General features: G+C 32.0%; 1 protein-coding gene across 1 annotated transcript; it reads left to right on the top strand.

Moving 5' to 3' along the window:
- The first annotated feature begins 10,121 nt into the window (after positions 1-10,121).
- On the top strand, positions 10,122-12,615 carry LOC144572466 (hexose transporter). The gene is made up of 3 exons (XM_078322054.1): positions 10,122-10,277; positions 11,055-11,162; positions 12,296-12,615. The coding sequence occupies exons 1-2, from the start codon at positions 10,200-10,202 to the stop codon at positions 11,136-11,138; spliced, it is 162 nt and encodes a 53-aa protein (XP_078178180.1). The 5' UTR covers positions 10,122-10,199; the 3' UTR covers positions 11,139-11,162; positions 12,296-12,615.
- Positions 12,616-19,086: the final 6,471 nt, after the last annotated feature.

Genomic DNA, 19,086 nt, shown 5'->3' with positions numbered 1-19,086 from the left:
AAAATATTTGAAACAAAATTCCCAATTCTATGACAATGTTTCATCATATTTTTTTTTATTTGCCATCGAGAACAGAGCCTAAAGTGATGCAACATTTGAGTATCGGATGTCAATTATATGATTATTTCCTTTTATACCGGTGAAGAATGTATAAACAATATGAAAAACTATATAAGCCTTTAGAGAATATTTGGTGGTTTAAAGAACAAATAAAATTTTAAATAAATTAGTGAAGAAGTTGGTAAAATCATAGCTGATTGGGGTGATATATTTGAAAGAAAAAGAAATTAACAACAATTTGATACAACTCTTGTATCAATTTTACAGGGACGATAGTTTCAAGACATATTGCTTTAAAAATGCTGCGACTGAATGATGTTGATAATCATGATGGTTGGCTTTAATAAACGAACAGTAAAATCTCTTAAATTGGACATCACAAACTTTTACTGAATGATGTTGATAATCATGATGGTTGGCTTTAATAAACGATCAGTAAAATCTCTTAAATTGGACATCACAAACTTTTTTTTTTTTTTTCTGTTGAAAGTCCTTAGGTATATTGATTAAAAAAAAAGGGTACAAGCTAACTATTACAAGATATTAGATAATGAGTGTATGTGAAAGTATTTAGCTGTAAACATATTAGTGTGTGTATCATATGGATAAAAATTTGATTATTCTTGTTTGATTGTAATGATAGAAGTCTAGTAATTGTTTTCATTGTGCACATGTTTGTCTTGTTTCTTCTGGCATACTACATCATATTGAACCATTCCTCATGCACAACCGAGAAGGCACTGAATTATATCGGAACGAAAACTCAATTAACCAGACTAGGACAGTCACTGTTTAGAGAAGTGCAACGGAGAAGACACTGAATCAATCGGATCAAAACAATCACCTCTTAGAGAAAGATCTGTTAGAGTTGAAATTAGAAAAAGTTATTAGAGCAAGAGGAGAAGAGAGGAAGAAGGACACAAATAAACAACAACAAGCATATAATATAATAATTGTATTTACAACTCGTTTCATATACTTTTTCATTGTGAAAAAAAAAGAAAAACACAAAAGAGAAAAAAAATGAACTAACAACATGTCCTGACATCTCATGCCACACTTTGCCATCACCAAACTACGAATAAGAGGAGAGCTGGCCGCTCAGACAACTCTCAAAACAATAATTTTTCTTTTCCTTTTGATTTTCGCCTAAACAACACATATTGCATAAAAGTCTCAGTGAATTTATCATTGAGAAAGCCGGTTGATCGAATATTTGTGAAATGTAAACTAACTTAAATGTGGTGTTCATATTTGCGCATATACGATCTGCAGTAATATTTTGCATACATGAATGAAACCGAATTTTAAAACACCAGTTTTAAACTGTTGTTGCATTTGAAACGTATTAAACATTTTTTGTTTAACAAGAAAAAAAGCAAGTAAATATTTCAACCGTCTTATTAGAATAAAGTATGATCGAACAGTTTAGGACGGCATAAATGGTGTGATATATAACAACTCGAAAACTCGACATTATTTATGCAACTATAATTTCTCCTACACGGATCGCTATATTGCAAATGTCACAAAAGAACCGAGAGTAGTCTATGTATGTAACTCGGAACCGAGGTTTGACTCTGGACTACTGTGTATGAAAGGGAGAGAAAGAGAGAGACGAGGCAATGTTGACTTAAGAGACTTAGCTGCCGCCTGACGCCATGTGCGTTGTGGCAGAACCTTTTTTGCTCTTTTGGGTCTGAACTTTATTGGAGAGAATAACCCTTACCCGGATATACGCGCCTCAGATGCACATGCTGCCTGTACTCGTTGTACTGTACAAGTGTTGGCCCAAGGCCTTTTAATTAACACTGGAGCGTCTGATCATGTCGCCCAATTAATTCTCTTCTTTTCCTCCCTTTGTGTGAGTTCGTAACCTCTGAGATATCTCAACTTTTGCGTGACCTACCCGTACGGTGCCTATTCGGGGATAGCGCAGGGGGCCAGTATTATTGTCCTTTATAATTCGTGCAGAACGTATTTGAACGGTTGCGATTTTTGAAATAAACACGCAAAAGTTAAGATATCTCAGAGGATATGAATTCCATTTGTGTGGGTAAAGATTTTAACAGAGTAGTTTTAGCTTCATGCAGCGCACAAAACATGTGCAGCCCTGTTTCAATCTTTAGTAAGTGCGTTGCATGGAGCCATACCTAGTCTGTTAATATCTTTAGCCCTTTGTGTGGTGCCTTTTGAATTTTTTTTGGACCAAAAAAAAAGCAATTAAGATTTATTCGAAAATAATAATTATAAAATTTGAATTAAAGTTTGATAGTCCGGCATTAGTTTTGTGTCCAGTCTTTTAAAGTTCAAAAACCTGACCTTGATTTTTATTTTTCCAATCATATATTTACTTTGGATTTTGAATCACCTATTTTAAAATGAGGAGGGTTCCATGTTTTTGTGCCTCCATCTCTCTCCATCATTTTCAAAGTTCAAACAGTCGATCCGAACCGCTCAACCTAACCTCCATACTAAAATATGTTTGGAGACCAAATTTTATATTTTTAGGAATTTTTTTACTATTTTTTTAGATAGGTACAAAATCAGTAAATCTGAACCATCTAAAAACAGTATTTTTGTACCTATCTAAAAAAATAGTAAAAAAATTCCTAAAAAATATAAAATTTGGTCTCCAAACATATTTTAGTATGGAGGTTAGGTTGAGCGGTTCGGATCGACTATTTGAACTTTGAAAATGATGGAGAGAGATGGAGGCACAAAAACATGGAGGCATTTGAACCCTCCTCTTTTAAAATTCTGTTTTTTCAAGAGACGGGTGTTTAAAAATCATTTTTTTCCCTTTTTAATTAAAATTTCATAGATTTTGATTCTGAAATACTTAGAAATCAATTTCTTCTTAAGAAATTTTTTATTGGTTATAAATAGGGCTGTAAATGAGCCGAGTTCGAGCGAGTTATCCCCAACACGTGCTCAACTCACTTAGTAAATGAGCGAGTCAACTCGAGTTGGAATATCAATAACGAGCTGTAAAACCAACTCGAGTTGCTCACAACTCGTTTATAACTTGTATAACTCGTTTGACCAGTCAATTTTCTTAGTTATAGTTATATATTAGTAAGAGTTTATCTAAATACAAATAATTTAAATAATTTAATAAGAGTCTATCTAAACACAAACAATTAAAACATAAATAATAAGACAACTAACAAAATTAAAAAAAAAAATCAAACAACAACTTAGGAGTGTTTTGGAATGGCATGAGATTTATTGTGATAAATTTTGTGTAACTCGAGTTGTTAATGAGCGAGTTGGAGTATGCTCAAACTCAGCTTATTTATTAAACATGTCAGCCAACTCAAGTTGTAAATGAGTGAGTTATGAGTTTGAGCGATTTTGTACATACCTAGTTATAATCAATATCCTCATGCTTAATATAGGGATCTTTTTTTTGAAGTAGGGGTTCACAACGGGTCCGATGCCCGGTCTAATCCATACGATCGGCATCGATATTTAATCAGACGGCCTAGATCGGATATCGTACAAATTTCGTTCTGATGTCCGTTAAACCCTCTCCTCTCTTTCTCTCTCTCTTTCTTTGAATTTTAACAGTTGATGAAGTTAGTGACTTCTGGATTTAACAAAACAACGGAAGCTGTGTTATCAAGTTATCAGAGAAGATAGATATGTGATCAAAAGAGTGGATCTTTTTTTAATATAAAAAAATACTCTTTCGCAATTACTAATACCGGATTTGGTATTTCTCTACAAAATAAGCAAAAAAAAAGAATAATTGTTACTTTGACTAAAAAAGGAATAAATTAACCTCCGAACTCGTCACATGGATATGCATATGCCTATGGCGACACATGTGAATGTGAGACTTTGAGCCAAAATGAAGGAAAATAAGATGAAGAACAAAAGACCAAGAAAAGTTGTCCGAAATTTTTATTAATATAATAAAATAATAATAAATTTTGAATTCTATCTAGAAGATTTCGAAATATGTCTAAACTGTAATTTTATTTCACAGACCCAAAATCACAAATTAAATTCACGGTTTTAGTTCATTTAAAATTACAGTAGAAATCTACGGTTTCAGAAAACCAGAATTATGACACAACACATAGCGAGAATAATCGCTTTTGTAAACACACTCAAAAGAGAGAATTAAGTTTTTTTTCTTAATCTTAAACAAATTTTAAAAAAATGTATCCAGCCATCCCTTATAAGGTTGTATTGGTTTAGAATAACATAAAATACAAATAATTAACTAACAAATAGATAAAATAAGAAATTTGTGTTTCTTCATCTGCCGATGTCTAAGATTAAATCAAAGACAAAAACATTGATCTCACTCGAACTTGTCTTCTTTAGTGTTCTCATCGGTGCAACAAATTTCTTCTACATCTTTAAAAAAATATATATATTTTTTCAAATTTTGGATAATATGAAAAGATACATTGAGCTCATCCTTATAAGATTATGTTTGTTCAGAATAACAAAAAAATATAAATAATTATCTAAGTCAGTGTTCTAAATAGCATACCACCGCTAGATCAATAATTTTGTAAAATACTTAATAAATAGTAAAAAAATTCAGAAAAATGTAAAATTTGGTCTCCAAGCACATATTAATATGGAGAACAAGATGAACGTTTCGGATCCACTGTTTGGATTTTGAAAAGTCGAATTTGAACCGTATGTATTTCGGGCCCATATACATTTGAATGCACATTAGTCACTCTCTCTCTCTCTCTCTATAACGGGCTGTTTTAATTCGCGCTCATATCTCTAGTTTCGAAGTTCAAATAGCCGATCCAAACCGTTAGATGTTTAATCTATATTAAAATGTGCTTGGAGACCAAATTTTATATTTTTTAGAATTTTTTTTACTATTTATTAAGATGGTTTGAAAATCGCTGTTTTTTAATGGTTTTTTATTAAAATGTTGTACCATTAAAAAACAACAATTTTCAAACCATTTTAATAAATCGTAAAATTTGATCTCCAAGTACATTTTAATATAGATTAAACATCTAACGGTTGGGATTGACTATTTAGACTTCAAAACTAGAGATATAAGTGCGAATTAAAACAACTCATTTAATTCGCGAAGATACGCGTATATATATATAGAGATGGGCTATGGTGCATTGCAATGCATGAACCCTCTTATGCATTGCACTATTAATTATGGATTTAAAGTCCAAACGACCAATCCGAACCGTTTATCTTGTTCTTCATATTAATATGTACTTGGGGACCAAATTTTACATTTTTTGGAATTTTTTTACTATTTATTAAGCAATTTTGAAAGTCGCTGATCTGATGGTTCAGAAAATTTTACTGTTTTTTACTGTTCACATCAAAACAGCAATTTTCAAAAATGCTTAATAAATAGTAAAAAAATTCCAAAAAATGCAAAATTTGGTCTCCAAGCACATTTTAATATGGATTAAACATCTAACGGTTCGGATCGGTCGTTTGGACTTTAAATCCATGATTATAGTGCAATGCATAAGGGGGTTCATGCATTGCAATGCACCATAGCCCATCTCTCTCTCTATATATATATATATAGAGTTAGGCTGGGGTGCTATGGATAGCATAGTGGCCTCTATGCTACGGCTCAATATTCGAGTTTTCAAAATTCAAACGGTCGATCCGAACTGTTCATCTTATTCTCCATATTAATATCTGCTTGGAGACCAAATTTTACATTTTTCTGAATTTTTTTACTATTTATTAAGTATTTTACAAAATTGTTGATCCAACGGTGGCTGCACAAAACAGTAAAACCGTTGGATTAGCGATTTTCAAAGTGGCTTAATAAATAGTATAAAAATTCAGAAAATTATAAAATTTGGTCTCCAAGCAGATATTAATATGGAGAATAAGATGAACGGTTCGGATCGACCGTTTGGATTTTGAAAACTCGAATATTGAGCCGTAGCGTAGAGGCCACTATGCTATCCATAGCACCCCAGCCTAACTCTAGACACTTGCTAACAGGTTACCCGTGACCCGTTCCGGGTTACCCGTTACGGGTAACGGGTAGGACGGGTAAAGGGGTAGGTCGGGTACGGGTAAAACCCGTAATGGGTAGACGGGTAATTTTCTCAAAACCTATATCCGGTCCGTTTATTACCCATACCCGTTGCGGGTTGACGGGTACGGGTACCGCGGGTACGGGTCCGGGTATCCGGGTACGGGTCCGGTCTGCCCGTTTTATTTTATTTTTTTCTGTTTTTTCCTTCTTCTTTTTTCTGTTTTTCTTTCCGTTTTTTTTTCAGTTTTTTTTTTTTAAGTTTTTTTTTCTGTTTTGTTTTTCCGTTTTTTTTTTTTTTTCTGTCTTTGTTTCTGTTTTTTTTTTTCTGTTTTGTTTAATATTTTTTTTCTGTTTTTTTTACAGTGTCGTATAAATATTATTACGTGTTTATAATTCGATTTTTATAATATGAATAGTTCGATATCAAATAGAGTATATATATACATGAAATTATCAAGTCGCGTCTTTATAATCTAGTTATATAATGAATTTCAAATACAACTATATTTAAAAAAAAACAGAAATTTTTTTTAAAATAATCCGGAAAAAACATAAAAAATAGGAAAAACAGAAAAAAATAAAATTAAAAAAAACAAAGATAAAATCTAACCTATTTAAAAATAAACCTAACATATTCAAAAATAAATACAATTACTTAACATATTCAACAAATAAATCTAACCTTGTTATATAATGAATTTCAAATACAACTATATTTAAAAAAAAAACAGAAAAAAATAAAATTAAAAAAATCTGGAAAAAACAGAAAAAATAGGAAAAAAACAGAAAAAAAAAGAATTTGAAAAAACAAAGATAAAATCTAATCTATTTAAAAATAAATCTAACATATTCAAAAATAAATACAATTACTTGACATATTCAAAAAATAAATCTTAATAATAAATCTATCATATTCGAAATAAATATAACTTATTCAAAATAAACCTATCATTTTCAAAAATAAATCTAACATATTCAAAATATTTCACATATTCACAAAAATGAATCTAACATATTTTTTTAACCAATTAAAAATAAATCCGAATTTCAAAAATAAAATCTAACATATTCAAAATAAATCTAATTATATCACAAGTTCACATAATCACATCTAACAAATCTAACATAAATTAAATAAATCTAACATTCAATAAATCTAACAAATCTAACATAAATTAAATAAATCTAACATTAAATAAATCTAACAAATCTAACATAAATTAAATAAATCTAACAAATCTAACATAAACTAAATCTAACATTTAATTTAAATTATACGTTTATCTACAACAATAAATCTAATATCAAATTTTAAATTACTCTACAAAAATAAATTAATCTAACATAAAATAAATCTAACCTTTAAATTTCGCGGAAAAATCTTGCGGGAGGTGCCGAACTTTGTAATTTCGATACCTTCGTAATTCCGTAATGGGTTTAGCGAACCTCTAATTCCGTTTGCGTATTTGTAAAATGAATTAAATTACAACCATATGTTTTTTAAACCATAAATTTAAAAATTAAGAATAATGAAAAATGAGAATTTGAGATTGAGTTTGAGAGATTGAGAATTTGAGTTAGAAATTTAGAATGTGGAGAGGAAGAGGATTAGAGGGGTGTATTTAAAGAAAAAAATGGAGAGGGAATAAAATTTGAAATAAATAGAAAAAAAAAAAACCGGTTGAGGTGACCCGGGTGGGTCCGGCCGGGTTTGATTTGACCCGGCCAGGGCCCCTCTTGAACTGGCGGAAAAATTCAAAATAATTTGAATTTCAAAATCTGGGTCGGGTACGGGTTATGGAGACGGGTACGGGTAAAGGGTAACGGGTACGGGCAACCGGGTAAAGGCTGGCGGGTACGGGTATGCGGGTATAGGGGTACGGGTTGGCGGGTAGACGGGTACGGGTACAACGGGTTTTTTTCAAAATTATGTTGTCCGGTCCGTTTCTTATCCGTACCTGTCTACCCGTTTGTACCCAGGCAACGGGTACGGGCCGGGCAAAACGGGTTTAACCCGTTTCGGGTATAGCAAACCTCTACCTAACTCTCTCTCTCTCTCTCTCTATATATATATATATATATATGGCTGTGGCTAATTTGCTACTGGCAGTGCTGCTGCCTTTTTTTATTTTGTGATGTCCAAACAACAAATTCAAACCGTTAGATGTTTAATCTATACTATAATCTACTTGGAGACCAAATTTTACATTTTTTGAAATTTTTTTACTATTTATTAAGCTGGTTTGAAAACCGCTGATTTTAATGCTGCAGAAATTTACTGAAATCAGCAATTTTCAAACCAGATTAATAAATAGTAAAAAATTCCAAAAAAATGTAAAATTTGGTCTCCAAGTAGATTATAATATAGATTAAACATCTAACGGTTTGGATTTGTTGTTTGGACATCACAGAAATAAAAAATGGCAGCAGCACCTCTGGCTAAAATGCTGCTGACAACAGATTAGCCGGACCCATATATATATATATATATATTTCGGTCCGAAAGAAGTTTATTTTGGCAAAAGCTGCAAAATTTCAGAAAACAAATTTGATCCGAAAAAAATTCTTGGGGAATAATCATTAATCAGTACACTTTGACGAACACAAAAAATGTTTCTTGGATTTTTTTTAGCTGTCTTTCCTTCCTCTAATGTCGGCAAGACGCACAAAAATCTGACGTTCAGTCGTTCATCGACTTCCTACAAAAAAAATCCTGAAGTATCATGATGAGCGTTTGACAGATTTGGATTGAATGCATTTTTGGTATCATTTGGTATTTTGGTTGGTGATCTGGTCCATAGTCCATACTCGATGATTGAAATATCTCCAATTTCTTTGAAAGTAATAATTCTAGTGGTACGGTGAACCAAGTCATGTCATTTTTGATATCATTGTTTGGACCAACAATTGGATTGTTGTTCATGGCAAATCGGCAAAAGCCAAAAGCTGTATGGTCCTACTGGAATGTACATCATCAGATATTGTTTTGCTTTGAAAATGACACTGATTTCTTTATTTTATATTTGTTTCCATATATCTATTCACAACTATTTCAATTAATTGATAATGTATACATGCCTAACTCGTTTTAATAACAAATAATTTTTTTGATCTTGGCATGCTAATATTCTTAATGGAAGAAAACACACAAGTTAATTCGACTTAGGATCAATTGAAGAAATCAATTATAACTTAATTTCATGACTAGTGAGCCTCAGACCAAGTTGTAGCTCCAAGCCATCTTCATCCGACACACTCGAGTTCAGGCTGAACCGCGCTAGCTTACATGGAAGCGGTCGATTAGGTTTGTGCTTTCTCATGTGTCCGCCTAGTGCTTGTCCCATGGAGAAAACCGTGCCACATATCGGGCAAATATGTGGCTTCAGTGATTGCTTGACATGGACCCGTTTGAATCTAATTCGCTCGTGGCTCGCCCGGTGGCCACCCAGGGCTTGAAATGTTGGGAATTGCCGATTGCATGTCTTACACTTGTAGACATGGTTAATGGGTTTCTTCTTCATGAAATCCATTGGTAAATTACGGAACACTATCCTAGTAAAGTAATTTAATAGAGGAAGGATGTTTTAGGAGATGTTATTGTATCTCCTCTATTTATAACTACTTAATCTAATGTTGTTCCGTCAAAAACCGTAGATTACGGCGGTGAATTAGACCCAAATCAAACCAGAATATAATTTTTGAGGAATACATAACTGACAGTCAAAGTCTTGTTTACGTCCGGTCAACTCATGCAGATTCCGGAGTCCGGACCGGGGTAAATATTTTAACCAAGCAGTTTTGGCGTCATGCAGCTCAAAAACTATAGAATAGAAACAGAGCTTCATATGGTTCGTGGCTTTATGAAGTAAATAGTATGCTGTTAATACCTGATAGCGAATTTCAAAATGAGCTTTATATTCAAAATTCGTTTTTATTTGGGCCGAAATAAGAAAGGCCGAGGTAAGTCCAATTTTAAATCTACCCAACATTCTGGGCATTTTGTAATAGTTACATTTCTCGGCCCTTTAAAAAGGCCCGTTTTAAATCGACGCAAAATTGTGAGATCTCTTTAATCTGCAAAACGCTTGGCGGCTTGCTAGAGAGAGATCGGAGACGAGAGGAAATAATGGAGTTTGGAAAGATAGTGAAGGAGAAAAGGTTTTGGGTCGCTTCTTTCCTTCTTGCCTGGGCTGCTGCTCTTCAGGTCACTCTCTCTCTCTCTCTATCTCTGAGTCTCTACATCTACCTTTCTGTGGTTTACAGAAGGATCTAATAAAAGATCATAGCTGTGGCCACTTTTTGGTGTAAATTTAATAATGATGATTCTCATTTTTGAAATTAAACTTACTACTAACTCAAGATGTTAATGGGTAATCAGCTTTGGTTCAGGAAAATTTAGAGGGAGAGTAATTGGTACAGGTACAAGAGCATATGGTCCCAAAGCTTGGGTGTGGAAGATAAATCATTGGCTTATGAATTTTTCTTACTGTTTTTAAAAGTTAATAAGTGTTTGTGTGATATGGAGTCTAAGAACTGGTATTTGTTTAGCTGTATCTGGTATCTGGAGTTTGTAATAAGTATCGTGTAAGCAGGGGCGGAGCTAGACTTTCAGACTATGGAAGTCAAACGTGAATGGGGGTCAAGTATATAAAATTTTCCTACTACGAATGGAGGTTAATTTCACACAATCCATAGTATTTCCCTTTAAAATATATTAAAAATAAGATATAAATATAAAAAAAATTGAAATTGAATGGGGGTCAATTCAAACAATGTAGATTCGCCATTACATGTAAGAAATTACTGTAGGACCCTTAATGTAGGTAGTAGATGTTTGTGAGATACTTTTAAGGAAGAGTACCAATCTTTGATACTCAAACCTTATTTCTAATTTCAATGAAATCTGTGGGAGTATATCTCACCTTTATCAAATAAAAATAAAAAACAGAACGATCTAATCTGTTGTGTTTCTGTATTGAAGGGGCACATGATGTGGATGCAGAGGCAAGATGCGTTTAAGCAGAAATTTGGGGATCCAGATTCTGATATAGATTGGGAGCAGTAGCATGCTGTTGAATGACTCGATCAGGTCTTTTCGCATATCTTTGTATTGCTACTGAGCAAAAATCAGATTTTTTTTATTTATAAATTCTACATTTATCCCCTTATACTATGTTTGGTTGAGGCCTAAACCATAGATATGGGGTTTAGGCCTAAGTTATTCCATCAAACTTGCATTAAATAGGCTGGCCTAACTAGGCGTAAACCTAAAGTTAGATTGACCTAAACTTGTCTAAACTGGTCAAACATGCTTACGCCTAGTCAGAATAACCAACTTAGGGCTCCTTAACTTTAGTCCTCAACCAAACATCACCCAAGTACTATGATTTTCCAGATTGTTCTGTAAAATTGTTCATACTCATTCAAATTGGTTCAGCATAGTGTACTTGTTAAAACTCGTCGGAGGAACACTTGAAACAGTGGACAATAACATAAGTGAGAGTGCCCTGTTTGGTTTAAAACATAAGGTCTTGTACTTTGAAAATAGGGGGAATTTCACGTATACCCATCAAAAACTTCAAAATTACGTATTCCCCCCTCTAAAGTTTGAAATTACGTATTCCCCCCTTCTAAACTTCAAATACTCACAAATTTACCCATTTTATTGTTTTTTATATCAAAACTTTGAAAATAATGCAGGGGCATTGAAGGAAACAAAAAATTAAACTTGTGTATTACTGAAGTGTATTAAAACATTACTAATCAGCAACTTCTTAATTACAATTAGTGATGTAATCCTTAAAACGGCATAATAAAGGTAACATGACAAAAGCAAAAGTAAACATTATGGAAAATAATTTGAGGCACTTGTATTTTTTTCATCTTTTTGTTCATCAGTTTATGGTTGGCTGTATTGGTAATTGTGGGGTCCACTTTTGTTATAGACACTTTATCACCTCAAGATATCTGTCTTTTACAATCAAAATCGTGAAAGGCACCAAGGAAAATAATATCAAAATTTTGAGACCTGATTTTACTATTTCATGATTTTATGACATACCCTCGGAGCTCTTTCATGTTGATTATTCTGTTTACTATGTCATAGACCATATTTATTCTGAGCTGCTTGCCATTTTGAGAAACTACCCTTTCAAATATACAGAAGGTGATCAATTAGTCTTTTTGGAATGCCATAGAGCTAACTAATTATTGATCTTACAGGTAGATTAGAAGGCAAGGTTCAGGTTCTGCTGTTTTGTTCATAGAAGAATTTAAAATAATTTTTTCTTTTTATATTTGCATATACACTTGGTTGAATTGGACATTGTATTTTTCTTTTTTTTTTTACCAATGCCTTCTCTTTCTTTCTTTCTGAGAAGGTTGGAGTGAAACTCATACAAGTGTCTTTTATTGTCAATTATCATGCACTTTTTTTTTTGTTGATTCCTTTCTCAATCAGTTTGCAACACTGGTTTTAGTTTGTAATTTGAACTTTTACTGTGAACTGTCAAAAAAGAAGTATAGGAAACCGAGCACTTCATTTTTTTGTCTAAGAGGAAGCATGATATTTTAAAGGAATATAAAGAGTCGAATGCACGGTTTACTACTTTGCTTTATTTAATACTTTTCTTTTGAATTCATTTTTCAGCAAAATGTCTATTTCTTTTCTTTTTTCTCTCAAAAACATGGGAATATTTTAACAAAAAAATTTGTTGTTGGTTCTCCTTAATTGGGAGTTTGTTTGCATTCTATATTTTACATTCAGTGAATGATATAAACAGTTCAAGCTTCAATGCGGTTCAAATTTAGTTTTTTTCTCCTTTATTGTTGTTGGTTCTCCTTTATTTGAGATCTAGTATATGTCATTAAGGATAATTTGAAGGCAAAATCTAGTTTTTCTCATCCTTCCTCAGAGTCAACCAATCCAAATTGAACCTTTGAACATAATTAACATATGAAATTGTACTTGCATTCTTTAGAATTTTTTTTACTATTTTTTAAGTATGTAAAAAGTTACTACTTTTGATCTGTCTGAAATATTTAGATGAAGTGAATTTTAACCATTTAAAGATAGTAAATAATTCTAAAACAAATGCAAAATTTGAACTACAAGTATATTTCATATGGGATTATGTTGAAAGGTGTAGAACTTCAGATCAATTGTTTGAATTTTAAAATAAAAATATTGATTCGTAGTACGGACCAATATGCTATGCATAGTAGCATAGCTTGAAAAATAAAATAAGATGTACAGTTACTTTGGTGGTTTTGTATTAGACGCGAACGATCATATTTTTGTTTCTTTAGATAAAAGCATAAAATGAAAAATTAGTTGATAATAAAAGAAATGCTGCACCACCTAATCAACTCACATATTACTAACACGATTTCAATTACGATCATTGTTCTTTTTATGGCGCAACGAGGTGAGAAATTTGGGCCTGAATATTTTGTTACGGCCCAAATATAACATCGGCTAGAATCTTTTATGAAATGTATCTCATTACGAGGGAATAATAAGTACAACAATATTATAACTACAACAATATTCTTATCATAATAAGTACCATATTTGGGAGGGAAGTCTATGTAAAGTGCATACAAAAATGATACTCTACAGTGTAAATTAATACAGCTACAGAGCTAGTGTGGTCCTTGGGTGTGTGTGTGTGTGTGTGGGGGGGGGGGGGGGGGGGGGGGGGGGGTGCGTGGTTAAGATAATTTGAATTTGACAACTGTACAAGTATATTTATCTGCTTTTGAGAGATTATTTTAATTAAAACATTTGTCTTTTATGGGGAAACAACCGAAATTAATAATAGAATTGTTGACCTTCTAGCGGAACCTATTTTTTTTTTTTGTTTTGGGTAGAGAGAGGCACGTAATTTGAAACAGTAAAATATATAACCCTACAAGATTTGTCCAGAATGCCAATACCATAATAAGATTCCTTGCCAAAAGAATTAATTCAATTTTTTTTGGCATTGAAGTAATTCATTTAATTATCATTTATGCAAGTCGACGTGCATTTCTCACACGAAACGGAATAAAAAATATATTTGAACTTTGCCTAAAGACGTGAAAGACAATTTTTTCTAATGAAATCGGAAGGATATATTGTCATTAAATTTTGTTGTCAACTACTTTTCCAATTTAAAGTCGTGTTTCTAGATGGGGAACAAAAATATATATGTGCACGACTAACTCAGAAAACAAAATTCTTGTAATTTTGTTTGTTGTTCGAAGTAAATTATTTTAAGACAAAAAAAGAGTTTAGTGACTTGCCACATTAAGAAGTGCAAATTACCGTTTGGTAATATACGGTTTATATATTGAGGTGATTTTTTTATGTAATATTTTATAAAATATAGATTGTATTAACAATGTCTATTATTGATAATAGATTTTTGGTCTAATAACAAAGATAATGGAGTGAGACAGTTCGATGAGGAATTCGTATCCTCTGCATTAACTCAAAAGGGAATCTTTCGAGTTAACGAATCTTATTCATTCGATCTATTTTAAGATTCGTGCATACTAGATCCGCACTAATATTAAAAGCCCCCTATATCATAAACAGAGGCCGGATTGCTCCATTTAAAATTCATTAACTCAAAAGATTCCTTTTTGAGTTAATGCAGGGGATACGCATTCGTTCGATGAGCATCCATCCAAATTCTCTTCGATGCTCGATCGAAGCTGTACAATCTGAATAAGAGTTTGAGCACACTTGATGCACAAATCTTAAATTGTCTGTGTGAATTTTAATGCATATTAGACTTTTCTGACCTTGCATCAGTCCAAATTTGGTCTAATCCATATTGGACTCTCCAATTCCTAAAGGCGATACTCTCCACATAAAAAATTACAGGTTCAAAACTCACATGAAATCATTTATAGATAGTAATTCTGTTAGATAGTTTGACCAGACTTTACAATAACAACAATAATAATAACAACTACCACCACCATCAAGTCTTTAGTTCCGAACAAATTAGGATAGGTTAGAAATGAAACCCAATCGTAATCACAATGTAAAATGGATAGTAATGAAATAATAATAAAAATAATAAAAAAAATTAAATAATAATAATAATAGTAGTATTAATATACTATATTATGCTTACACTATTGATCATAGGGGTCAAAATCCGAAGCTCTATGTTCTTGATCTCAAATCCCTAGTCATATGACATAAAGCTTATATACTACCCCTATTTTCTAAGTCATGATTTTGGTATGTGAATTGCTAATTTTCATACGCTCCTGTCCGAAGCTAACTCTTTGAATACATTCTATTCCTTCAAGTTCCTTTTTACTGTTTCCTACCATATCAATCTTGGCCGACCTCTGCCTCTCATTGTGATTTCGAGATGACGTATAATCCCAGTATGCACCGGTCTCTCTAGAGGCCTCCGTTGGAGAAGCCCAAACCATCTCAAGGGGTGTCGGAAGAGCTTCTTTTCAATCGGTGCCACCCCAAGTTTGTCACGTATATCATCGTTTCTAATCAGTCACGTCTTGTATTGCCACAAATTCACTGCAACATACGCATCTCTGCTATACTTATTTTTTAGACGTGTTGTCTTTTAATAGCCCAACAATCTGCACCATACAACACGGCAAGTGTGATCGCTGACGTGTAGAACTTGTCGTTGAGCTTTTGCGGGACTTTTATGTCACATAGGATGTCAGATGTCTGTTGCCATTCACCCACCCCACTCGTCATCACTCTGCAACATCCATCCCAAACATCAAAAGGTGTCCTTCCTGGACACTACCTGTCTGTCCAAAGTGATATCTACATCATCTGATCTGACATTGCTGAACTCAAACATCATATACTCAGTTTTAGCCCTACTAAGTCTAAAACCCTTCAATTCTATAGTTTGTCTTCACAACTCCAGTTGCCTATCAACCCCTATGATATTCTCATCAATTATCACCACATCATCAGTAAAGAGCATACACGAATGAATTTCCCCTTGTAGGTCCCTTATAACTTCATCCACCATTAGAGCAAAAATGTAGGGTCTTAATAGTGACTCTTGATGTAATCTTATCTTAAGAGAAAAATTACTGGTTTCTCTATTGCATGCCCTGACACTAGTCACAACATTATTGTACATATCATTGATGGGAGTAACGTACTTTGTTAGGACTTTCTTCTTTTCAAGAACCCACCACATAATCTTTCTCGGAACTTTGTCATATGCTTTGTCCAAGTCCATAAATACATGTGTAGATCATTCTTCTGCTTCATATATCTCTCCATAAACTGTTTTGTTAAGAAAATCGACCTCTCAGGCATAACATCAAATTGGTTCTTCGTATCGTTTGTCATCTTTCTTAAGTGATGCTCAATGACTCTCTCCCAAAGTTTCATTGTATGACTTATAAGCTTAATTCCTCAGTAATTTATACAACTTTGAATATCTCCTTTATTCTTGAAAATTAGTACTAATATACTTCTCATCCACTCGTCAGGCATTTTGTTTAATCAGAAAATGCTATTGAACAACTTAGTTAGCCAAGCTATCCCTAAGCATCCAAGACATCTCCACACCTCGATGTGGATGTTATCAGGCCCCAACATCTTGCCTTCTTTCATCATTTTTAACGCCCCATTTAACTCAGACTATTGAATTCTCGAATAAATTGTTTGTTGGTTTCATTAAAAAAGAGTCATCCAGCTCGATCGTGGTGCTATCATCCTTTTCGTTGAATAGCTTGTTGAAATATTCTCTCTATCTGTTCTTTATCTCATTGTGTTTCACCAAAAGTTAGTGCCTTTTACTAATTAGTGCTTTTTACTAATACCCAATTTTAATCAAGTTGGGTAGTTTCGCCTAAAATGATTTCGTACATCTAACAACCACTTACTAATTAGCATTATCATGATAAAATTAGTATGAAGGCCAACAATTTTTTAATGTTAGCACATGATCACTCTTATATTCACTCACTCACACACATGCAAAATTAATTTTACCGTCTTAGTTTTCTTCAAAGATAAGTATTGTATTGTTATCTATATAATTATGAGGGGACGATGGCTTAGACAATTTTTTATTTTGATATTTTAATTAATTTTAAAATAAAAAAATTAAATGTAAAATCTAATATTACAGGCATGATTTATGAGATTTAATTGGTGTATGGTTTATCATACACCAATTGTCTTAAAACTTAATTAGCAGTCTCAAATTAACAGACTTTGATGCAGCAAACAATACTTTAATTGTTTGATATTTGATTATTAAGTTATATATTTGTCCAATAATATTTCTATAAGTTTACTTTTAAATTTGTTATTAAATTGTGAAAAAGCCAATGTCAAGTGATCTTCTTCATTAATTATCAGGCTTCAAGGTCTTCAAGAACTTTGGCAGTTCTTACAAAAATAGAATAAAAGCAACGGTGTCTTGACGATAAAATACATCCATATGCAAAAAAATAATAATTTAAGTATATAACAAGAACAACAATTCACATTTCTTGTTCACATTTTTTTTTTGTGTGACAAAAGTGAGATATTTTCCACCAATTTCATAAACGAACCCATAAGTTGTTTATTACAAAGTATATATCAAACTGCTGGTACTGGGAATTAAATCTAAAAATATATATATTACATTATAGAGTCACAGATATCAAACTATCCAAAACAAATACAGCTAGAAATTTCACTAAAAGCATAGTCAAGATATTTATTTAAAAAAAAAAAAAGCAAGATCTTAATTTCAACTGCTCATTAACAGCCTGCTTCATCATGTCAGATTCTCTATCACTTTCTGTACAGACCCAAAGTTTACTAATTTAAATTTTAAATTTAATTTAGTAATTAAAAAAACTTGTGGCCGTAATAGCATCATAATTAAGCATGGTATTCCTCAATCCTTTTCCATAAACAATTAAAATAAAAAAAATGAACTTTGATCTTATTTAATTCCAAAATTAAGAAGCCGAAAAACAGATTTTGTACGATTTTTACAGTGAATGTATAATATATAAAATAAAAAAAACAAATAACAGGTTCATATTTAAGAAATTAAAACATTGATATCGAGTTCCTCCACAAGATTCTTGTCTCCTTCTAAAGCGAAAGAACACAATAGGAAAAAAAAATGAAGTTCATAATATACAAATATTATCATTTATACCATCTTTAATATTCAGGTTAAATAAGTAATTAGTTCACTTTGAATGAACAAGGTTTCGAGTTAGCAAAATAATATAAGGTTAATGAAGTAAATCCAATTGGAGAAATTAGATAAATAATTTATGGCTCTTGATTTAATATTGAATTAAAAAATAATGATGTTGATGTCATAACTGAAAAATTACAGTGAAAGTTGTTAAAATGTACAAATTAATAAATGAAGGATACATTGAAAAATTTATAGCGATTAGTTCTCTATCTGTAAAAAAAATATAATAACTTCAAAAATTAATTGAAACATCGATCAAATAAGTTAACAGGTCCTAATCACGATTCAAAATTGATTCTATATGCAGTCGCAATTATGATAGTAATAAATTTTTTAAATTAACTGGTTGATAGCTGCTATCAATCTCTCTCTCTCAAAAAAAAAAAAATGAAAATTTAAAATTTCTCTCTAAAAAAATATAAATTATATAATTAGTAAGTCAATGAGGCCAACTTTAAATAAATCAGTTAACGAATCCTAATCAATTCTTTGTCATTTATGTTTTATGATAATATGAATCACGATTGATTTTATCGGCAGTAGCAATTATGATAGCTGTTATGATAGTAATTGAAAAATTCTCTAAAAAAATATAAACTATATAATTAGTAAGTCAATAAGACTAACTTACATCGATCAAATCAGTTAACATATCTCATATCAACTTTTTTTTTTTTTTATTTAATAAAGGCCCATAGGCATTTAATTTTAGTATTTCCCATCGATAGTGACGCAATTGTGTACGTATTTTGAGCATATAATTATCTGATTATGTGTGCTGGCGTTTGTTAACTGAGATCT

This window comes from Carex rostrata, chromosome 20 (assembly GCF_964058835.1).
Source record: "Carex rostrata chromosome 20, lpCarRost1.2, whole genome shotgun sequence".
Lineage (NCBI taxonomy): Eukaryota > Viridiplantae > Streptophyta > Magnoliopsida > Poales > Cyperaceae > Carex > Carex rostrata.
Note: the sequence above shows the minus strand (reverse complement) of the source record. Positions and strands in the feature narration are given on the sequence as shown.